Source organism: Syngnathus scovelli, chromosome 4 (genome assembly GCF_024217435.2).
Source record: "Syngnathus scovelli strain Florida chromosome 4, RoL_Ssco_1.2, whole genome shotgun sequence".
NCBI lineage: Eukaryota > Metazoa > Chordata > Actinopteri > Syngnathiformes > Syngnathidae > Syngnathus > Syngnathus scovelli.
Window position 1 is genome coordinate 23508413 of NC_090850.1, and position 23925 is coordinate 23532337.

The window sequence follows — 23925 nt, forward strand, 5'->3', positions numbered from 1 at the left end:
TGTGCGTTTGCTTTTGCATGTTACACAAATGACGCTGATCCAAAAATGATCAATTAATAATGGTACTGTTTGATTCTTTTCTATTTGATTATGTTCTTGCTGCCATTTAACGTCTGTCCAGAATGAATGTTTTGATTGGTTGATCTGTGCAAAATGTGTTCCAGCTACCTTCAAGGAACAAACCACATCTGGACGCACGCGTTGAATAATGAGCAACTCCGGTAAGGATGCTCGCTTTTATTTCACATTTTAAACCGTTTGGGCGCACGAGAGAGAAATAGAGTTGAATTTAGTGCCTGGTTTCTTTGAGGCTAATGAGAGCTTTAAATATGACGCCTGACATTTTCACACACTGTCACACCTTGTCACTGCAAATGAAGTTCTTGCACACAACTGGCTCTACGTGTGTGTGTGTGTGTGTGTGTCCAGGCTTTCTGTATGTTTTGCAGTTCATCTACAGTATTACCAACAATATTATACAGCAAATGTCTTTGATTAAAACAAAAAAATCTTAATTGCATCAACTAAAACGACACACTATCAAACATCTTTTTGTGGCATTTTTTTTTCATAGAAAAAAATACACCTGTGTAATTTGTAAAAAATATTTCATATTCTTTTCTTTTTTTTAAATTTGAAACCATTTTGATAGTTGCTGTTGTGCGTTTGGATGTGTCCACAACACTTAAGTGAAAACAAAGCAGTCACAAACCATAAGTGCAAAAAAACAGGTTCATTTTTTTAATGCTGCGGTAGAAAACAAGGTTCTCATAATGATCGTAATAATAACAATGTGAATGTTTCCATTGTCAAGTACAACAACATTGAGAAAGAAAAGGACAGCGCGCGTGTGCGTGTGCTCTTTACATGCTTCGTATTTTACACTTTGTATTTACACGCCAATTAGTGAGGAGGGTTGTGAACGCAGCGTAACCATGGTTACCCATCACCCCCCCCCCCCCCCCCCCTTCGAATCCACAAAGATAAAGCTGCATTGTGGCCACACGGCCGACCGAGTCAACCAAAATGCTTATAAATAAGAAAATGACAAAATGACGTCTACCCCTCCCTCGCCCCAATTTTGTTTCCATGTGTAAGGTGATTAAAAAGACTTTTCAATCCTTTGAGCACGACTTTTACTTCCAGTCAGAATGATGCCGTTTTAAAAAAACTTTTTTCCTTCCATTTTTTTTTTCATCATTTGATTAAATAACACACGTATAAAAAACAAGTCTTGTGCAAAACAATGTCATTAATGTCTTTGTTTACTGTGCACCAGCAGTCATTCTTCTTCTGTTTCTTTTCTTTAAATTAAAAAATATAGGAAGGATGTATAATTTAAACAGGAATTAATACGTCATGTTTTATATATTTATATATATTTACATATTTTACACAGACCTGAAGAAAAGGAGGTCCCTGAACAATCACACAATGTTTTGCCCCACCTTATAACAATGAAGACAAATGGGTGACAATGTGTAATAGTTAAAAAAAAAAAAAAAAAGAGATTTTTTTTTCTTCCCTTTTCGGCATTCAAAGAGGGTAAAAGTTAGCATTTGAAGTGCTTTTGTTTACACAGAGCAATAGGGCCACACTGAAAGCTACAAGTCCATGAAATGAAAGAAAATAAACAAAAAACATCATTGCAGTAAAGCAAAAGTCACTATTTTTACAAGGCGGGATGCTGAGAGAAAGACGCTGTTATTTTCTGATTTTCATGGGACAAAACAAATTATATGACAAAATAAATGCAATCATTAAACTTTTGAAAAACATTTTTGAAAAACATATGTTGTGATTTTCTGACAAAGAAGAAGGCAAAAATATCAAGACAAAAAAGATCAGGTTTATAACAATGGTCATCATTTTATGAGATGGAAGAAGTTGGAATTTTACAATTTTAAAATTTCATGTCAGAAAAATCCAAATATTTGGACTTACAAAAAGTCTGACATTTTGAAAAATGTTACAAGAAGGGGGGAAAAAAATCTGAATAATGATGCAATTTGATGAGAATAAAGTCAGTGAATGGCGTATTCACGGCGATTGGAAAATGATACCGTCGAAGCATTACAATTAAAGCTTAGCGCAACTTTGACAAACAAGAAGTCCAGTCTGACACTTTCATTTTGATATTTACGTCTCATATTGCCCAACATAACGGCTCTTTGCTCACACTATTGTTTGCCCCCGTTATTGTGGTAGGTTGCTCGTTCTTTTTGTGACTTTCCAGTGCAGCCGTAAACCTCATGGCTACGTACATACGAGTAAAAACAAGAGATGACTGAAAGAAAATATATCCGCCCCAAAAAATCAGCAGATGTCATGTTTTTTTCTTGATGCATGCAATTTTACCACATGTGGTAATGTGGAAATAAAAAGCAATTTCATTTACACTACAACATTTGTAGGATTTTTTTTTTCTTTTTCTTTTTTTTCGACCTTCCTATCTTGTGTCTCGGGGCTCATATTTGGAGGTTTGCATAACGTTCTGTGCCTCCAACACAGGAAATCGAGACCGAAAAAAAAATCTCTCAGCTGTCCTTTATTTGGCAGCCTGTCCTGAATCCGAGTACGTCAAGTCGGGTAAAGTCACGTGATCCACGTTACTGTTTGTCTAGCTCGCAAACGTACATGAGGTGGTCCTCTGGGGACTTCCCATGAGTCTTGCTGAGGTGCAGTTTGACGGCGTGCTTGCTAGCAAAAGTCCGGTTGCACAGTTTGCACTGGTGCGCCGCCGCAGCGCCCCCCTCGTCCTCATCGCCGTTGGGGGAGGCCGCCGCAGCCGCCGAATCGGGGGCGGGCAAGGACGAGGGCAGGGTCACGGGAAAGGACGGCAGGGACGAGGGCAAAGGGCGGCTGGACGGATGCAAATGGGCCAGGAGTTTGTCAGAGAGTCCTTTGTGGAGGCGGTGCTGGGAGATCTGACCCAAGAGCTGCTCTCCAGAGAGCTTGGCCAGGTCCCGCAGCCTGAAGCCGAGATGCGCCTCCAGGTGGCTGACGTAGGTGGACGGGGAGCGGATCTGCGAGGCGCAGTCGCTGCAGAAGAACACCGGGTGGCCCGAGTCTAGGTTCTTCAGGAACTTGGTGCCGCCGGTCCTGCGCAGCTGGTACTTGACGTTGGCCAGCCAGTGGGAGATGGTGGTCATGGAGAGGCCGGTGAAGCGGGAGATGTGCATCCTCTCCTGCGGGCTCAGGTCCGACATCATGTACTTGCCGTCGGCGGTTTGCCTCAGGCTGGAGGCGAACTGGGCCTGCAGGATGAGGAGGTGCTGCGGGTTCCAGTTGGACTGGCGGCCTTTGCGTTTCTGAGCCGGCGACACCTCCTCCGCTTCCTCCTGGGTGGCGCCCTCCACGTCGGAGCGCTCCGACAAGCTGGTGGGCGTGGAGGCCTTGGAGATGGCCTGGCTCTCCGTGAGGTTCCTCAGCATATCAGAGATGTCAGACAGGGCATTCTCCTTCAGGGGGGATGAGGACATGAAGGAGGCAACGGCGGCAGAAGCTTTGGTCATGGCCACCGTGGGGGAAGGTGACACGCTTTTGTCGGCGTGCTTGCCTTTGGTGAGATCCATCGGTTGGTCGTTGCTGCTGAGGTTCGGCTGGTAGAAATAGCGATCCAGGTGGTGGTCGCTGGCGGATTTCTTGGCCTGGGCGGGCGGCGTGGATGCCGCCACCGCTGCCTTCTCGGCTAGGCTGTTGCTCATCTTGAAGAGCATACTCATGGGGTCCAGAGAGGGCAGGGCGGGCTTGGCGGCCTTGCCCAGGTGGGCGTTCATGACCGACTGCAGGGCGCTCAGCGGGTTGACAAAGGGCTGCTCCGGGGGCGGATGGTCGGTGATGATGGCCGTGCTGCCGCAGAGGGACCCGGGCTGAGGTGAGGCCACGCCGTTCTCCGTGGGTTCCCTCGCACTGCCGTCTCCGTTAGTCTCCTTGTGGTTTGCTCCGCTTGTCACATTCTCGGGGGGAGTTTTACAGTCTCCTGTTTTGGTGTCCTTCGGAGAGTCCCCTCTGGGAGAGTCATTTGCCTCACTGTGGCACGGTGACGGTGTGGTTCTCATGGGGGAACACCTCGCCACGCCTGCCGGTTCCCTCATCTTCTCCTCTACTTTTGCCACTTTCTCCGTCACCTTCTTTACAAGCTCCTCCATGGCGTGAAAGTTGTTTTTGGAAAGCGGCGATGTTTGGCAATTGGGAGGAGACACCAGCGTCTGGTTTTTGCCGCCGGGCGACAGGATCTCGGCCCCAGGGAACATGTACTTTACTGGAGAGTTCTTTCCCGAGTTCCCGAGAGAGAGCTTCATGATGTTGGGGAGCTGGTAGGCGGCGTGGATGCTCGGGTAGCCTCCCCAGCTCGGAGCTCCGTTCTGGGCTTTGTTGATGGCCGAGGTCACCGTGTTCTCCAATGACTTGAGGATGTCCAGACCTCCTTTGGGACTTGCGTCCAGATCTTCCTCTGTCAGATATGTGTACTTTGACGAGATGTCAAACTTCTCCTCAGTTTCTTCTTCAATTCCTGACATCTTGTTTGAGTGTATGTTAACAAAGGATTCTTTAGTACATTCCTCTTCTTTCTCCTCCTTTTTGATCTCCACTGCCATGGCGGCAGGCGAGACGCTGGTGGGAGGGGGAGGAGGAGCCGGGGCGGGTGGCGGCGGCGGCGAGAAGGTGGTGGCGGCCAAGGGAACCGACTGGACTTTCTCTTCTACGGTCGGCGTGGATGCCGGACTGGGCGTCTCCACGATAGGTTTGCCCCTCTTGATTGCAGAGTTGGTGACTTTGATAAAGTGTCCGGTCACCATCATGTGGGCGGTGAGCTCCTGCAGGGTGTCATGCGAGCTGCCGCACTCCATGCATTTGAGTATTTGGGACTTGCGGGACTCAAACTGCCAGGCATAGCTGGCGCCGTTCTGGTGCCCGTAGCGGTTGTTGGGCGTGATGTAGGGGTGGGCCGTCCTCTGGAGAAGCTCATTGGCATCAGCCAGGCAGGCCGGTTTGGGCGTGGTCCCTCCGTTGGAGTCCGGCGAGCTGGGGACGTCCAGCTCCACGGGGGCTCTTTTCCGAGCCGAAATGATCTTAGCTGCCACCGGAGTCACGGGCTCCTTCAGAGGCACTTTTTGGTAGTGTTTGGTCTTAATCATGTGGACACTTAAATCCTGGAGGGACTCAAAGGAGTGTCCGCAGTACATGCACTTGAGAACCTTCTGCGCATCCTCCTTTCCTTCCATCTCGAGCAAGGAGCGCTTCCTCGGTTTGGACCAGCGCTTGGTGCCCTCGCTGTCCACCTCGTGGTTGTCGTCCCGGTAGTGTCCGGTCTCGTTCATGTGAACCGTGAGCTCCACCAGGGTGTCGTAGGCGCCGCTGCAGTCTTTGCAGCGGAACTTGCTGGCACCGGTGAAGATGGAGCCGTAGAGCTTGGAGCTCTGGCGGTAGAGCTGCACGGTGCTAAAGAGGCTCGGCTCGGCGGACGGCGCCGACAGGGTCGCCGAGGGGTGCTGGGTCAAGGCCAGTCGGTTCTGGTGGTTCTGTGAGGCCTGCTGAAGGGTTTTGGCGACGGCTGTCTGGTGCCAGTCGTATCCGCCGCTACCGCAGCTGCTGCTACTACTGCTGCTACTGCTGCTACTGTGGCTGCGAGGGGGCTTCTCCTGTGGCGGCTGGCTCAGGTTTAGGTTTAGGCTAGACCAGTAGGAGTTGGTCAAGAAAGAGGTGTAGATGGCCTTCATCTTCTCCAGACTGTCAGCCACCGAGCCGGAGCTGGAAAGCACGGAGGCCGAAAGCACGGCTTCATCGCCGCTGCCCGGGATCGCGGCGTTGTCCGCCGCCGTCATGGCTGCGGAGGACAGCGACAGAACACTGGCTGGGTCTTTAAAAAGGAGAATGTCCTCCTCTGTTTTGAGCGGCGGACTCTCAAAGTCTGACAATCCGTCACTAGATTCGCTCTGGTGAGACTCGCTGTCCATCTCTTGGCCGGAGAAGTCGGCGGCGGTGGGTGAGTCACGGAGGTCGTGTCCAGACCCCAGTCCGTCATTCCCGTCCCGGCAAAGGAACTTGGCGGCGGGTTCCTCGGCTTCCGGCGCTGAGTCCTCTCCCTCCGGATCGTTGTCCAGCAGCGCCGCTTCCTTCTCGTCTTCGGGGACGTATGCTACGAGGAAGCAGAAAGGAACATTTGTTAGAAATGATGCTTGGCATATGTTGTAGCACAGTTTTTTTTTTTTTTTTCTTCTCGCAAACACAAGGTCAAGTTCATCCCCCGTCGCCCTATTTTTCTGGCAGACTATTCCTCGTGACAAAGGCTTGCGACACTCGGAATCCCGTCTTTGTTCTGCGCCGGAGAGCATTAGCGGGCGGCAAGAGAAGCAGGGGTAGATGGCGGGGGGCGGGGGGGGTGATCAAACATCACTCGCCACCTTCTTCTTCTTCCTCTCAAGGGGCAACAGCTTGAAATTAAAACTAAATTTGAAATTAATGAAGCACGTTGCGGCGGCGGCGGCGGTTTCAGAAGTAATAAATTACTTGTATCAACCTCGGAGACGGCACTTCCTGTCTGTCAATTAATACGTGGGCCGCCTCTAATGCTTTCCCGAACAGACACCCTCGCCGTTTCAATTAAGCGTGCCTCCTCACTCATTACGCCGCTCAGCTCGCCTCGTAAATAAAAATGAATGTTACGTGCGACAAATCTCCGTGCCTCCGCCGCCGCCGCCGCCGCCACGCAAAAAGCCATTTGCTTCAATTACCAGAGATTAGAAAAACTTTGGCGTTATTATTTACAGTTTAGCCGGCGGGCCAGCCAGCCAGGGAGCGCGTGTGCGCTTCGGGCTTTCAATTTAGAGGAAAATAGCTTCCGTTTAAGAAGCACGCCAAGGAAAAAATCAAGATGAATGAAAGCACGCCGATGAACGTGGGAATCTAGCGGAGGGATGGAAGATCACAAGGTGATTAAAAAGCACAACGCACAATCAATTTTATTGTTGGAAAGCTTAGCGCCATTGACTCGACGAGCCAGCTAAGAAACGACACGACCGTGATGACGAGCGTTACGACGACAAAGCTATTCTGTAGCTGCGTGACGAAGACAAAAACATTCTAAACTTAGTCACGCGACACACACGTTCTACTACCGACTCACACCTGCCCATCATCCAACTTTGTTAGCATCTCCCCTGCCCCGCAATGGACATGACAAGCCAAGATTTTGAGTGGTTTACAAAGTGACAAAGTTCTTCTTCCACATCTAGCACATGAAAAACGATTGAGTCAACTGTGTGGCACTTGCTAGCATTGCATTAGCATCGTGTAAAAATCACTTGTGGCTATTTTGCAGAGTCTGTGTGAAAGTCCGTGGTGTGTTTTGATCCAATATTCAACTCCCTCGTCCGTATGTCATTCTTTGAGCGCCTCCCGCGTTTCGGCGGACACGTCGGCCATCTGTTGCCGAACAACAGCTGTTTTCCGGAGACGAGCGCGAAGCCGGCGAGGCCGAAGCCGGCGAGGCCGATGTGCGAGCACCTGCCGTGGCGAGCGGTCGAAACAAACGCACGGCTTAAATGAAATGACGAGTGTGCGTCATTTGCTTGACGCCTTTGTTTGCCCGCAAGCAGCTGCTAGCGTGACAGCTCAACGGCCATCGTGACGGGAAAAATCGTCAACATGAGGCAAACATCCACAAGAGATTGATGATGACCTCCACCAAGGCCTGAAAACACAGCTGGATGCCTAATGTGTCATTTTGTGGCCAATCTGTGATGAAAGTCATTGATGAACTGTGCTTGAGAACTTGCACTCACGCTGATCACCTCCCCGTGCGAGACGCTCTCTGCATGTCTGCTCGCTCGGCCAAATGATCGTCTCGAGTCATTATGGGATCTCGTGGGACATCATGAAGTGGAACTTTAAGGGACACTATAGGACAAATTGGGCTGAAAACAGCACATCCTGGGACTTAATATCGGGGTACGATAAGTAGATGTCAATCATTAGAAAAGTTGAATGAAGTGCACCGCTGAGAAATGCTTTGTAGCAAACTTGCTGTGTCAGCACTTAGCTGTTATGCTGCTTGCAAATGGTAGAAAGCAAAAAGTCTTTGCTTTCTAGCCTGTACCTTGAGCATCTTTCTCGATTCGTGTCTACGGGAAAATCTTTCAAATATAGGAAGGGCAAATGAGGATGGATCCCAGTTTTGGACTTAAGTCAACGTCGAGGCTACACACACACACGCAAAAACGCGATCCACGAGGCTTGTGGCCGACATCCATGTTGGGAGCCTCACACCGTTATGACCTCACATAGTGCGATAATTTCAACACACACACGCACACTTGACGAGGAATATGCACACTCGGGCCAGCATGCAGGTTCTGTTTTAATTAGCAGCAAAAGCGTCATGCTGAGCGAAGAATGACTTTTGTCTACAGGAGGGAGTGCGCCTTGCGAGCCTCCTTTGGCTAAACGTCAACAATATGTTCACTGTTTTTACTGTATGACTTATGACTACTGTAAATACAAGTAATCCCTTTATAAAACAAATGTAGTCAAAAATGTTACTCCTATTTGTTACGAGCAATAAATCCATTAACCGACTGTTCAATCCGACGAACGAATAGGAATGAAAAACAACAATATGATTGTTATTTCAAAAAGCGAGCAGGCTATGACACAAAAGCAAATCATTTGAAAAGATATCAATAAGCTACAATGATGCAGCAATGATCAGTATGAGTTTCACGGCAACAAAATAAGAATAATATCAATAATAATAATTGAACAGGCAAGTCTGCCGCTTGACGAGATCCTTGAACGCCATCCCCTCCTCGTGATGATGAACTTCATTGAACGCGAGAATCGATAACGCTTAATCGTTGTCATTTGACAAATTAGTCAGCTATCAGTGTGTGTGTGTGTTTGTGTGTGTGTGATGTCGCCAACTCTTTCCCCTCTTTTGCTTTTAGAAGCCTGAACAGGGGTGTGTAGACTTTTTATAGCCACTGTAAATATGGTTGTCATGGTGACGGCCAACATCATAACAATTAACAACCGCTTGGCTTTTGAAGCATTTTCTCACCAAAGCACTTTTTTTGTGCTTAAACACTCGCAGCAACAACAGCAACAACAACAACGTGCAGCCAAACAGGAAGTGTGGACACACACACACACACACACACGTCCTGACACGCACTCGGCGTGTGCGTGCGTATGGTGATCTGTTTGGACAGTGCTGATCAAAAGATGTCATCCCATCTCGGGAGCGCGCCTGCCTGCCTGGCTCCCAGTAAATCAGCGCGCCACGTAAATAAAGTGACAGGATCACTTTACGGGCCCGTCAAGCAAGCAGTGGAGGCCATTACGGGAACGCCGCGCTCGCCTTCCACACGCTAATGGACGGGAAATCGCGCTTTATGACTTTGCTCACGCTACCTCCGCCAAGGAAAACTTGCTCGGTATCACAAGCTGTTTTTTTTTTTATCACCTTTTGTTGACAAAAACAAACAAAAACCAATGACACCTTGTAACTTGAGGTGAAGGGTTTGCTAACATGTTAGCATGCGAATCATCCCAAACTAATTTCAATCAACTTTGGACGTAATCTTGTCCACATTTTCTTTTATATTTATATTGCATTGATTAAAAGATGACATACCAAGAACATTTACAAAGATACTGACGTAAAATTCTGGAAGAATTTTCTATCACGAAAACCACAGAGTTCAGACGGTGAAGTCGCACGCGGTTTGCAGAGTACCGATTTACGTAAATGAGGACATATTACTGTTAATGATTGGATTCAAACAAGATTGGCGGAGGTCTCTGCTTCCACTCAGATTATCGCCATCTAATCAAATGTGCGATTATGTGCATATACAAATGGCAAAATAGAGGCGGCCAAGTGAAGATTGGGAGCAATAAAAGAAATATATTTTACACAAAAAAAAAAAAGGGCGCAACATTACGGAGGAAATACGGAAGGGGGGGAGGCAATAAAGGCCGGGGCGCTTGGAGGCAATTTAGAATGCAAAACACAAACCATTAAAATAGCGCATTATCTTTTAATTTAATCTGGAATGATTTATAATCCATCACGCCGGGCCGCAGACGCATCCAATTATTCACCGCTGCTTGATTGACAACAAAGGTGATTTATTAAACTCATAAAAAAAGCCAATGTGCTTGTACGCCAAGCACACACGCACACACGCACGCACACACAAACATGAGTGGTGTTTTTAGGATCAATAGTTTCCTTTTACGTGTGTTTCCAGACATGTTTGCGTGCACAAGGTTACTGTCGTTTGCCAAAAAATCCAACAGTTCAAAAATTCCTCTGGCCAGTCATCACACCGTATCGGCCAAAAATACAGCAACATAAAATGAATACAAAAACAAAATGGGAAATAAAAAAAAGTCTATATAAAATCTATAGAAAGATCAACTATATATAGAAATATATTATATAGAAATGTACATATACAACTCATAGATTTTCATAGACCCACTAATCAAAATTTAAATATACAAATGAAAATGAAACTCTACAAAAGAAAAGCCAAATCAGTTAAAGGAAATGAAAGCATCAAATTAAACGCATTAAAAATATTTTTCAATGAACAAATACAAATAAAATCTTATATATGATGATGAAAATGAAAATAAAAAGAAATGGAATAAAAACTGCAAGGCTTTTCTACATAAAATGTATATAATCGAATAAAGATATTTTCAAAATGGCAAAACGGAATGGTCAAATGAAAGACAATTGTTGTCATGGTAACAGCAATTCTTTCTGATGGTTACGCTTTTGTTTACTGTAACTTGTATGACATCATATTAGATGCCCAAAGTGCGGCGAAAATAAAGCCCAGTCGCTAACCGATGACGTAACCCTCGGTCGTCATGGTAACTACAAGCATAACAACTCAGGAGCAACAGTAAACCACTGACTTTGGGGCCCAAAAATACACCACATCTGCTAACATACGCACGTCACAAAAGTCCACACACCCCTGGCAGCGTTTGTAGATGTCTAAAGTAGTGAGTGGAAGAAGCCAACACGCAGCCATGTCCCCAAAAAAAGTGCCAATATATTGTCATGATCAGGTTTTACTTTCCACCTGTTTTGTGTGTCAACTGATCAGCTCCCTCCAGCACTTCTTGTTGGTTTATAGGTTCTTGTAAATGATGTATTCTTTCTTACTTTGAACTTTGAAGTAGAGCTTGCCAGCGGAATGTTTTGGTTCGTGTGTGTGTTTGTGTAATGTTACAGCAAAGGGAAAAAACCTTAGCGAGTGATATTAGTCAATAATTGCTCATTCCTTGCCACGTGTCACCAATGCCGTTGTACTTTTTGCGCTAAAGTTACGTTCAATTCCAGCTAGCTAGATAAATAGCTCGCTAGCTAGATAGATAACTCGCTAGCTCGATAGCTAGAGATAGAGATATTCCAAACATTAGCATGTTAGCTTGAAGGCCGGCCGCCGGCCGTCACTTGATACTCATTTGAAACAAATGTGGCGGAAGACCAAAAGGCCACGCACGCCACGGCCGACAGGATGTTGAGCGATTTGTTCAAATGTCTTACACGTGTGCGAAAAGATAACATGAGAGCTGAATTTACGAGACATCCGCTTCTTTTAAAAAAGCGTGGGCGCCACCATGACTCCCAGCAACTCTCCAAAGTGTGTTTCACGGGTAATGGAAATGATTCGTGTTTATTTTGCAGCATAGAACGGACCTTGCCCAACTTTTGAAGCCAAGCGACACCACCTCCGCAAAATAAAAACACCTTATTTAAAATCACCTCATCTACATTTCAACACGTAGAATTTAGCAAATGATTGTACAACCAGTGTAGCGATCTCCCGATGTGTTTATACTAACCGAATCCTGATTCCCCCCCGAAACGAACAAACTTAGTGCACAATATACATCAATATTGGCGTCCAAAAATGTCCATTCGAGCCACCGCTTTCTATAGACATAAAAAGCAGGATTATAGAGGATGACGGAGGGTCGATTACTGTAGCCTGTTTGGCATCGAGTGAAATCTCTTTTTCGACAACAGCTGTTTGCAAACATTTCACGCCACACAATCCCTCGGCGTGTCAAATCCAAACAAAGGCTGATTAGCATGCAGCTAAGCTGCTTTCGTGGCACAGAATAGACAAACTTTTACAGCAACTTGCCCCCTCTGCCCACAAAAAGAAAATAAATCAAAGTAAATTAATCAGCTAAAAGAAAGATGTAGTATCTGTGACTTTAAGAGGCGAGTGACGTGGGTGGCGAGAATCTACATTTTGCCCTCACCGCACGTTAAAGCCGCACAAGCCCTCCACACACGTGCGTGTGTGCGTGTGTGTGTGTGTGTGTGTGTGTGTGCGCGTGTGGCCAGCGGCGAGCGCAGCAACGTTCGAGGCAGACGCCCAACATCAGTCAGCTTTTAACTTTTTTTTTTTTTTGCTTTGTACCTTTTCTCTGCTGCACTCATTCAGCCCCCGGGCTCGCTCCGGGTTCTACACACACACACACACACACACACACACACACACACACACACACACACACACACACACACACACACACGCACACACACGACTCAGCAAGGAAAGAAGTTCTGACCCGATTGAAGACACAAGCGGCGCTCTTTCAAATGTGCAAGCGTTTTCGGAGAGAAGATCAATCCACATTGCAATTTGTTACCATTTGTCTATTGATGGATTGAGTTTCTATGAAAATGACTTGAGACTTGATCTTTAAGAACCGCAAATTTGCGCTGGTCTTTGTGACACCTCAAACTATAAAACAAGGCCACTTTTAGTGGCAAACTAATCATTTAGGTCTGAAAATGCAATGACGATCCACATTTGGCTTTTGCAGGAACGTGTCAAGGGGGCGGGGGCTGCATGTGAGAGTTTGACACCAGACTGCCACAGTGAAATATCGGAGCAGACTCTTACGGCAGAATGAAGCCACAAATGACAATTATCGGACAACAGAACGGACAATCAACACATAATGCGACATTTTCATTTAAACGGAGGCTTTTAAACTCCTCCACTCCCAAGCTTTGACACGCTGACCTCATCTCAAAACTTGGGAGCCCCGATCCCGGTTTTTGAGCCCAAAATGATCTCAGAACCCAAATTTGCAGTCTTCAAAACAAAGTTTAGAACCGGCCTGACACGGTTTGAAATGCTCAACCTGTCTTGAAATCCCAAGCTCAAACACCCCGCCTTGTCTTCAAAGCATCTCCAACAAATCCTCAGCACTGCCTTGAAACCTAACTTGAATCCAAAACATTTGAGATGAGCTCCATTTTTTTCCCCCTCTTCCTTGTTCACACAAGTGCGCTGAATCACATTTCACACAAGTGTTCTTTTTGCGAGACCAAAAAAACATTTGCGTGTGGACGAAAGCGGCCTCGGCGCGCTTGACATTAAAGCGGTGGCTTTGATGGAGTAGGCGGTCAACAGTGAACAAGTTCTGGCCGCTCTGGCTGCTTTTCTCTCCTCGTGCGCCGCTAATGAAGGCGCCTGCTTGTGAGTGGAAGCTCTTTTATCAGCACTCACGCCTGCCTGCCTGCCTGCCTGCCTGGCGTCCGTCCGTCCATCCTTCCGTCCGTCCCCGTGAGTCTCGACGGTTGCAGGTGTCACACGCGCCAGAGCTGCCACAAACCCAAATGGGCCGCCTTAACCCGGCTATCTTTTTAATTATCTTTCTCCCGCCGTTTGATTAATTATCGGGGCGCGGGTGAAAAAGCCTTGACTGACGGCCCCTCTGTCGCCGTCAAATGCAAACAGCTGCCGCCCGTGATCGCCTAGCAACCCGTTGATGATGGATGAGCGCCAGCAGACGTAAATCAGCACATCTGCACGACATGGGAGGGGGATGCTCAAAAAAAAAAAAAAAACACCACCACTATCTGCTGAGATGTAGCAACATGGTACAGGCGTGTAAATGGATTGCAGCTCATATCTGCATACAACGATATTTGAAATGCAAGAAATGTACTCATTACATTCTTGTCCTGTAATGGAATGCTAGCTTACAACTACGCAGTAACCGTTAGCTCATTGGCTAACAGACATTTGCGACTATTGTGCCCTGGGACTACGTATATTAGCCCTGAAACGACCATCATCGTATGCCGTTGGACAGGCTGGAAACTTGGCTGGGAATGAATGGAACACTTCTGAAATGGTTCTTAGCTTTACCTGAAGGAATATACGTATCTATATTCCCACTCAGAAAATCCGAGCCACTGGGAAGTGGAGTGGGCTAGCTCCATTTTGCCATTGTGCTGAAACGTGATTTAAAGTTTCATGGCTGCAATAAAATCTGTGGGGTTTATAGCTTGGTGATTTATTGGGCCGGAATGACTTCTTCTGGATACTTGTTTTTACAGAAATTGTAGTTTTCCGCAGATTTCGGTTCATTCCAAACATCCGTCAAATCTATCAATATTTTATGAAAGGCGGTAAATAACACTGACTTTTATAAACATGGTACCCGGGCAACTTTCTGAATCTGAACTAAACTTGCAGGGGTGCCGTTTCAGAAATGCGACTGTCGTACGCTTTTTTTGGGGTCGATTTTTAAACGTATTTATTTTGGTATTACCGCACGGCCGTAAAGAATAAGGAAAGTCAAACAGTGGTCGGGCATTGCAGTTGACCTGTTTTTACGTATCTTGCACTCAACTACATGATATTAAATAAACCATGACCAAACCTACAAAACACAAACAAACTAAAATGAAGCATTTCCCCCCCCCCCCAAACTAAAAGACAAAATGCAATAAAAACTAACTACAATGAAAACTTATAACCCTGGTGCACACACACACACACACGCGCACACACACACGTTTTCCCCCCAGATTCAACACAAAATGGATGCTCCTCAAAAAAAAAGGGCCCGTTGATGGATATGAATGCGACGCTGCCATTCATCACCGCACTATTATTTAGACTGGACGGCTACAGAGCTGTAACCCGAGCTACTGACGAGCACGCACACAGACACACACACAGCGAACACACGCACACACACTGAACACACACACACTCAGTGTATGTGTGTACACAGAGGCAGGAAGCGAGGATAGTCAGGGTTAGGACAAAGAGAGGAAATGAAGGATCACAGCAAAGTGAAGAGACCGAGATGAACAAAAAGAATAAGTTTGCTTCCGGCCTGCAAATAAAAGACAAAATGGCCGCGTTCCAATACGGTTTCATGCAACCTGAGTTGGCTTTCCTGTCCAATGAGAATCTGTCTGTCTGTCTGTCTGTCTGTCAAGCTAGCTATCGAGCTATCTATCTATCTAGCTATCGATCTAGCGATGTTAGCTAGCTAGCAAGCAAGCCAGCTATCGCATGTTTTCTAAATGTTGCCTCCCTACCTACACCCAACCTGACACACCTTTGTAAGAAAGGCATCATGGGAAAGGCCCTCAAGCGCACCCGTAGACAACCCCGAGCAGCCAGCTCCAAGAAGCCGCGTGTGCAGCGCCATTTCCGAGGGTGCCCGTGGCTAATTAACGTCGCTAGCTAGCTGGCTTGCTCTGCGGGTGTGTGTGTGTGCGGGGCTGAGTAATGTTTTTGATCTTTGTGGCTGATAAGCGCATACTAATGAGCTTTCAAAGGCGGCAAAGACGGGAGTGGCCGCTCCCCGCAATTATTGACAGATGCCTTTTCCTCCTTTTCCTCTGCCGCCGCCGCGCCATAAATCCTGGCCCGCTAATGAGCTTGAGAGGTGCCACCCTGCCAGTCAGCTAATGAAACCGAACGGAGGGGAGAAAGGGGGGAGGCGACACGTGCGTGTCCTCGGACACATTTTTGCCCCTCTTGAACTGCTCACTGCAGATGTTTGCTACATCTGCGCCAGCGACACCGAGCAGCGATGCTCCTCGAGACTACCAAAACAGGATGAAATGTCAACCAAATCATACATTTGTGTCACTTCTAAGATGCTTCGTGTCATGATGAGTGTTTTTGTTTACCATTTGTTATGGAGCTTGTGTCTTGAGTCCTTTTTGTTAGTTTCACCTGAGCAGGTGAAGGCTGCTCTGGCGTCGTCAGCCAATCACATTCCTCAGCCAGTCGTGTCTTGGCCAGGTGTTCCTCATTGCCTCGTCACTTAGCTTGTATTTACTTCCCTGTCCTGGGTGCGTTCTTTGGTTTAGCCGTCGCCGTTCCTGTCACGCAAGATTTTGTCCTCGTGCTTGCTACTTTGAGTACTTTGATTTAGTTCTTTTGGATTTCACGTGCTTTGTCGCAGAAATACTGTAACACTCATTGTGTTACAAATTAAAAGCAGATGTTTGATTCAGATAAACAGTCTGCTTTCATGAAGAAATCACAGAATATTTATTGCTGAACTTGAGAGGCTGAATACAGAAGACAGAACATTTCCACTGATTCGGTGCTTGTCAAGATAGTTGTTGGTTGATTGAAATGTCGAGCATCGAGTCTACCAAATGAAAAAGTAGACTCCCCTCTCACCAGAGAGTTTGTTTTTAGCTTTTTCTGTTTTTAGCTAGCATTAGATCATGGTACTGTAGGTTTGACCAAAACGTCTGCCAAAAATCCAAAATTAACTTAAAAGCGTCAAACCGAATCTCAAACTCCCAAAAAGAAACGACAGAGCAGGGATTTTAATGTCGAAATAAAAAAGGACTTCCAGATAAGGAACTAAGGAACGTGTGGCATAAAGCACGTCATCTTTTCGCAGCCCACGAGAGCGCCACCTCTTGGTTGCGTTTTGCGCAACAACGCGTACGCTGGCGAGCATCTGAAAGTCATCACCACACAAAATGAGGAGGGAGAATGTTTGTCGAGTGTGTGTGTGTGTGTGTGTATGAGGAGAGGAAGCTGCTGTCAGCTTGAGAAGGATGTCAGCCCGGGCTAACTTTGATTACGCTTGCTTCACACACACACACACACACACACACACACACAATCGCACACACTTAAACATGCTTTCAAAAATGCACGGCAATTAAGGATGTAAAAAATGGAGCATTTTAATGTATCTGTAATGTTTAAACACTTGAATGACAAGAATGCTCAAATGCTCAAGTCAATCTTGTCTGCACACTCTGTGAAGTTTTTTTTCCCAATAATTTTTAACCACAATGACTATTATGTTTGTTTGTTTCAATTATACTGACCAAATTTGAGAACGTGAAAGTCTTTATTATTTTTAATGACACCTTGCTAAAACCTGTCACTTTGTTCAAACCTATGACTGAATATGGTGACCTAAGACTTTTTGAAGACATTTTCAAAATCACCTTGTTTGAATTGGAAGACGTTCTTAATATATATTTTTTTGAATTTGAGGGGGTCAGTTTAAACCACTTTAATCCACTGTAATATATTACAGGACTTTTTTTGTAGACTTTTAAAGTACCTTTGAATTTTTAAAGACGTTTTTGATCCCATTCTGATGAAATGAAAGCCTTTTTGGAACACTTTGATCAGATATGGCATCGCTTTCATTATACCTTGACCAAGGTTACAAAGAAACCTAATAAAAGAATTAAAATTGAACTGAAACATTTTGGGCCACGGAATAAAATAAAATGTAAATACTGCAATTATATCAGAAATGTTCATAAAGTCATACATGAGCTTTGGGGGTCATTTAAAAAGAAAAAAAAAGTTTATTTCTGTGGTGCTGAACAGAAGAAAGATGGTCAAGCCGTCTTTAGAAAATTGTCGTCTTTTTCCTTTCTACACAACGCAGTGACTATTTTTTATCTTGCACTTGATAAATAGTCAATACATATCAAACTCGAGCTAACACTAAAAGTAATAAAAAGTAAATAAAGCAAAGGGTTTGTTAAAAATTAAAATCGGTAAAAATAAGCAAACCAAGTAAGAGAAAGAAATTCAAAATAAAATAAAAACGAACTATAATGAAAATTGCACCTTGTTTGGGCAGGGTGGAAAGACAATAAATACTGAACTCATCAAAACATTCCGCCACATTTGAAAGTACGGCGTCCTCTGGCCAAACGCTCTCCATGGGGGAGGAGAAGCAAAGCGGAGTGCGGGCGGGCGGGCGGGCGGGCGGGCCATCTCGTGAGCCAATTTAAGGAATGAGCGCTGATGTGTCAGCTATTGACTGTTGGCTGTTGCCGCTGATGGTGACGGCGCCCGAGGCCAACGCGGGAGAGCAAATGACAGCGTCAAGCGGCGGCGAAAACGTGGAACCAAGGCAGACCAAGGCGCCTCTAATTGACAGCTGTCAACATAATGGATTCGACGCAGAGGGGAGCGGGAAGGGAAGCGTGCTTAGAAACCGTCAGCCACTTATCCTGAAGGAAGGACAGGAAGGGGGAGGGGGGGGGGGGCACATACCCGCCTTTCCTAAACAAACCTCCCTCCCTCCCTCCCTCCCTGGTCAGATTGTACAATGGTACCTAAAGAAAATCTCGCCAGTGATGGGGCACTGTGATTTCCTAGGAAGGGTATCATTAAAGTGTGAGGCTCAGGACTGCAGACTCCATCCCCAGCGTAAAAGTTCTTTTTTATGGTCCAATACCTTAACAATGTCATTTTGAGAAAAATTCTTTTCATTCCTGGAATTCAAATCATCCAAGCTGAAATCTGACCCCAGAACCACATTTGAAGATTTGTTTTCAAAAGATAACGAACCTGCTCAATTTTTCAGTTCCTCCAACTAAAAGGGACAGAGTTAGATTTGTTCAAAATTCCAAACATCAGCCTGGACTGCTTACAAAAAACAATCTCCCAGGAGCTCAACTTTGGAAAGTAAAAACTTTTAATCCAATAGTACTGCAGAGCCTAACCCGAAACATCCTGGACCTCTTTCCCAAAAATGGCCTAACCCAAAGTTCTTGTATTGCCGTCCAGTCTGTTTTTGTTTCCCAGGAAGCAAATTTAGCAGACTCCGCCCCAAAAGTTCCCAAAATGCCACAACCTCGAGCGAAAAAAAAAACAGCACGATCAAGATCGACACTTTTGAGTAGATTAAAAAGTCCACTTAATTGCAGGAACAATATTGCTAAGAAATGGAGCCATTTCAAATGCTCGTCATCATCATCAGCAAAGGACGCGCGGCGTGGCTTTTAATGACATCACAGCTAACGACAACCACGAGCAGCACGGCTGCTCGTTAAAACGAAAAAGAAAACGCTGGTGCTTTTCAAGGCATTTTTACTCTCTTAATTAAGACAATAATTATCCCAAGCTGCTTTAAACAAGGTTAATTAGCTTCATTATGTTTACGTGTTTCATTAGCGGCGCCCGACGTGGACGCGGGGCGCAAATTAAACACTACATTGGCACAACGGGGAAAGGGGAGGCCTTCGTCTACGAGGCATTATATCAAGACACACAACTCGTGTGTGTGTGTGTGCGTGTGTGTCTGTGTGCGTGCGTGTGTGCGCGTGTGTGCGTGTGTGTTTAATGCTCTGATACGAGTTGCATTGCGAAGGCGCATGCAGCATGATTACTCTCTCGCTGCTGCGATTTAGCACACACATACGCACACACACACACACACACACACACACACACACACACACACACACACACACACACACTCATATGTACATGCACCCACATGACAAATATCAGCCGCTTTGCCACCACCATGAGAACCAGGTCCAAACCCATTTGGGCATCGCTAGTCGTCCACTTAGAAACTTTGAACGAGTGACCGACCGCGAGATGGTAACTCACGACTCAATCAATTACAACTTTGTGTCACCAGAAACTCTACTCAGCAGGACCTTGTGAAAATCCAACAGGGCCCAAAGAGTAAAGTAACTTTAGGAAAACTGCTAGTCTTTTTTTTCCCCTGACTCAAACGATGAGCACAATGGTGAGCGTGGGACCTCTCAAAGCCTGGTCCTACCTGCTAGTAGAAAAATTGCTAGGCGGCGCTGGGGGCCCGTGGGGGAGTTTTCGGGCCAACCTTTAACCTGATTTTCCAGCCCATCTCCGTCGAAGCTGCGTGATGGTTGACTGGCGCCACGCTGATCATACACCGCATCGTTCAAATGTGCAATCAAGGACAATCACTTTGCCGTCCTGACCTAACTCCCGCAATCAATCTGCTGGCTTTCTACGCTTCCTGACCACGTGCTGGCCGGCCGCAAGAAGGCCAGACTTGGACAGACGGACGGATGGAGCGACTTTGTACGCATCCCTGACAAACACAACAAAAGCCATATAGATACATATGGACGGTGATATCATGAAGACCCGGCCATTAGCATCTTTATGGAATGTAAATCCCTCCACATTACCAGTAGATTCATTTCAAACTGCCTTTTTTCTGCGTCAGGGCAAAAAAAAATATGAGTTGAGCTAGTTAGGTTCAAAACAGGCCTATCAAATAGTTTTAGAATCAAACATACTGTTTGAGTAATAACAAAACGATGCATTTATTAGTTTATTATTTGTCCACTGTGGTGGCCAAAACATTGTAGTGCGTGTGACTTTGAATGTGTAAGGATTGAGTAAGCTGGTGAGTGACGTGGGTGTCAGCAATTTGAGTCAGCCATGGCGCACTCAGGTTAGCGGCTGCTTGTATATCGACTAGCCATTAGCCTAGCCTGCCTTTGTTGCGGCTCACGATCGTTCAAAATTCATTTGGAGGCTATTTTACGCCTCAAAATTTCCACCCGAGAAAGATTGTTGTACGTCAAAGCGCTCGGCTGACTCGGCTTCTCTTTTCGACACATTTCTCGCCCAAATGTCCAAGTGATCTTCATCAAATGTTCATGGCCCAGAGAATGATCATCCGGCCGTCCGTGCGTCCGTCTGTCGCGTCCATTAGCCCTAAAACGCTGCCATCAAGCGAGGCCCTCTGCTCGGTGTGTGCGTGATTGACCATTAGGGCCATTGATGAATGTGGCTGTCAGAGGGCAGACAATTAAATCAAATATGAAGCAAAGTCTCTCCGACGGAGCAAGCCAGCGTTCCGCCTCGCGATTAGCCTAATACTCAATACTCTACCGCTCTCACAACTGCCTGCCTGTGTGTGTGTGTGTGTGTGTGTGTGTGCGTGCGCCAAAAGTGTTGCATGCTTGTTTATGTGTAGTGTAAAGTCACTGCAGCATGCCGTGTGTACATGCGCCGCTGCACATATGTAATTACGTGTGCGCATGTGTGTGTGCGTGCGTGTGTATTTTGGAGACTACAGTTTGTGTAAAAAAATAATAATAATCACGAAAAAAATAGAATGTGCCGAGATGGATGGAAGTAGGGCGAGTGGGCCTCGAGTGAAATATTACAATTCATGCATTAATTATTTTTAATTAACCGGAATGCATGAAAGCTGGCAATAAACGATCGGCATAATATGAAATAAAAAAATACACATGCTTGAAAAATAGAATGAACGCAATGTGGCAAAATGAAAAAAAATTGCTTGTGCGTGCGTGCGTGTGAGTGTGCATGTGTGTGAGTGTACGCGTGTGTTTATGCTTTTTTGGGCAACAGGCAGCTTTCACTTTTGTCAAAAGTGCCTCACATCACTTGACATAAAGAGCCCAAAAAGCCACATGAATTAACACCATTTTGTGTTTATTTGTCAACGTGAATTTCTGTCCATTTTTTTCACATCTTGTCCAGAATGGTCAGAAAGTGACACCTCTCATTTTTTTTGTGTGTGTAAATCTTCATCTGCTGCTAACTTTCCCATACCAAAGAGCACTTCAATCTATTTTTCATTTTTGTTGTGGGAAAGGCAGCCAAAAGAGACCCCAACAGCCGCATTGAGCTCATTTGGACCACAACGCTCCCCAGACGGACTTTTGCTATACTCGGCTTCCACCCAGGTCAAAGTGGCCTCGCACGAGAGAGGTCCATCTTCTACCGGGCTGAAGGGCAGCCTACGTCCTGGCCCGGGCCGCTCGCCCGCCCGTCCATCACGAGGCACGTAAAGAGACGGACGACGGTTCCCACACGCAGAGAAACTGACAAAGCCGTTTGATGGCTTTTTAGCATTGACGCAGCCGCAGACAACAAGAGTGGCCAAATCGTGTCTTTCAAATGCAATTTGCGGCTTCAACGTCACTCAAAGTTGACAAAGCCATGAACCCATTTGCAACTTCTCTTTCGATCACCTCACTTGCGAGTAAACGTTTCTTCTGAAGGCAATATGTGACTACGCTTTAATCCAAAGTTGTCAGAAAGTCCCACCGTAAACGCAAATGTTACACAAACACGAGCACAGCCGAAGTCCATGAAGCCATTTTGATCTGCAGACAGCAACATTTTGGTACTTGTAAGCCAATGTGTGGCTTTGATTAAGTCCAAAAGTTGGCCGAAATATGGCAACACCAGTCAATATTGATGAAACCACTTTTCTCAGGTTGGATCATTTTCAGCTCCACTAATATACGAAATGAGAATTTTTGGAGAGGTCAAATAGGTGTGTTTAGAACTGAGACTTTAATTCAGTGCAAAGTCAACTCTCTTTCAAAGACAACCACGTAGTTGCTTAGGCAATTTTGCTATTTTAGAATTCATCTGTAGACAGTTGAAAGTTGCTAGAAAGTGCGAGATGCTGCAATAACACGACCACAAAAGGCTAAATGAGCTCTTTTCCCCTCTTTTTTGAAATCGGTTTAAGCTCCAAAAATGCCACTGAATTAAAAAGAAGACCTCATTCAACTCAAATAAATCAGTAAATCCAAACGGATTCCCCACAATCTCCTTGAAAAGTAAGTAAATGATACTCGCGGAAGGGTGCGTGGGGGAGACACACACGCGCACGCACGCACACACACGCGCACAAACGACCGTGCGAGAGAGAGCAAGCCAGCGAGCCGGTGCGTACCTGCGGCGCGCCGCGGCGCTTGCTGCTTCCTCCGCGGCATGTCGGCGTGTCCGACCCCGGGGAAGACGCGTCCTCTGCGGCCCCGCTGATGCGAGGCTTCCCGTGGGCTACACTTTCCCCACCTTCGTCGGCGCTCGCTCGCTCGCTCGCTCAGGACTCCCGCATCGATGGAGCGTGTGCGGGTCGACAAAAAAAAAAAAAGAAAAAAAAAAAAAAAGGAGGTAGCGGAGAACCAGGGGTGGGGGCGTCCTTCCTCTCTTGCTTCTCCGGGCTGGCTGATGTCTCGATCGGCGCGGCTTGGCTGGCTGCGTGTCGCCGCTCCGGTGCCGGGCGGGGGGGGAGTGGAGGTTAAACGGTTCCCCTCCGTGAGCGTGCGCGCGCGCGTCCGTCCGTCCGTCCGTGCGTGCGTGCGTGATCTTCTGCAACAGGCGCGCTTGAGGGGACACAATCAAACGACGGGCGTCAGTCAAAAGTGCGCAAAAAGGGGAGAAAATAAACAGAAAACGGGGGGCGGACGGGGCGCGTGGAGCCTCCTCGACACTTGAACCTCTACGAGGCTGATGATGGGCGGCACGTAACGCGGCTCTGTCTCTCCCCCGTCTCCCTGTCACTCAACCCCCTCGCCCCCCACCCACCAACCCCCGCCCCCGACGTTTATCACAACAACCACCGCGCGCACGCGCACTTACTTGAACTGGAACCGAGCCACCACGAGGAGCGTGTGTGTGTCCCTCCAGGTGTTCAAAGTCCCCCCCCTCCCACCCAAAAAATTTACACACCCCCCAGACAAAAACTCAAATCCAGATGATGATAAGGCTGAAGAGGGAGGTTATGTGAGGAACAAGGGGTCCATCAGTGTTTCCCCCCCCGCACGTGCACGCGCTCCTCTTCTTTTTTAGTTCTTATGAATCGATGAGATGCGCGCTTGATTGGGTCTCCCTGCGTGAAAGGAAGGCGGGAGGAAGTAAAAGGAGGTGGCACTTTTCTTTTATGGCAATTCTTCTTTCTTCTCTTCTTTTTGGGGAGGGGGTGATATTTAAATGAGCTACACGAGGAATAAAAAGTTGTCCGGGGTGGGAAAGGGGGGATGGGGGGGATACTCTCTTCCCTCAA

General features: G+C 46.5%; 1 protein-coding gene across 1 annotated transcript; it reads right to left on the minus strand.

Annotated features, from left to right (window-relative positions):
* Positions 1–718: 718 nt before the first annotated feature.
* tshz3b (teashirt zinc finger homeobox 3b) lies at positions 719–23585 on the minus strand. Its single transcript, XM_049717569.1, has 3 exons — positions 23502–23585; positions 22813–23245; positions 719–6142 (listed from the first exon to the last, which is right to left on the minus strand). The coding sequence occupies exons 2-3, from the start codon at positions 22850–22852 to the stop codon at positions 2610–2612; spliced, it is 3573 nt and encodes a 1190-aa protein (XP_049573526.1). The 5' UTR covers positions 22853–23245; positions 23502–23585; the 3' UTR covers positions 719–2609.
* Positions 23586–23925: the final 340 nt, after the last annotated feature.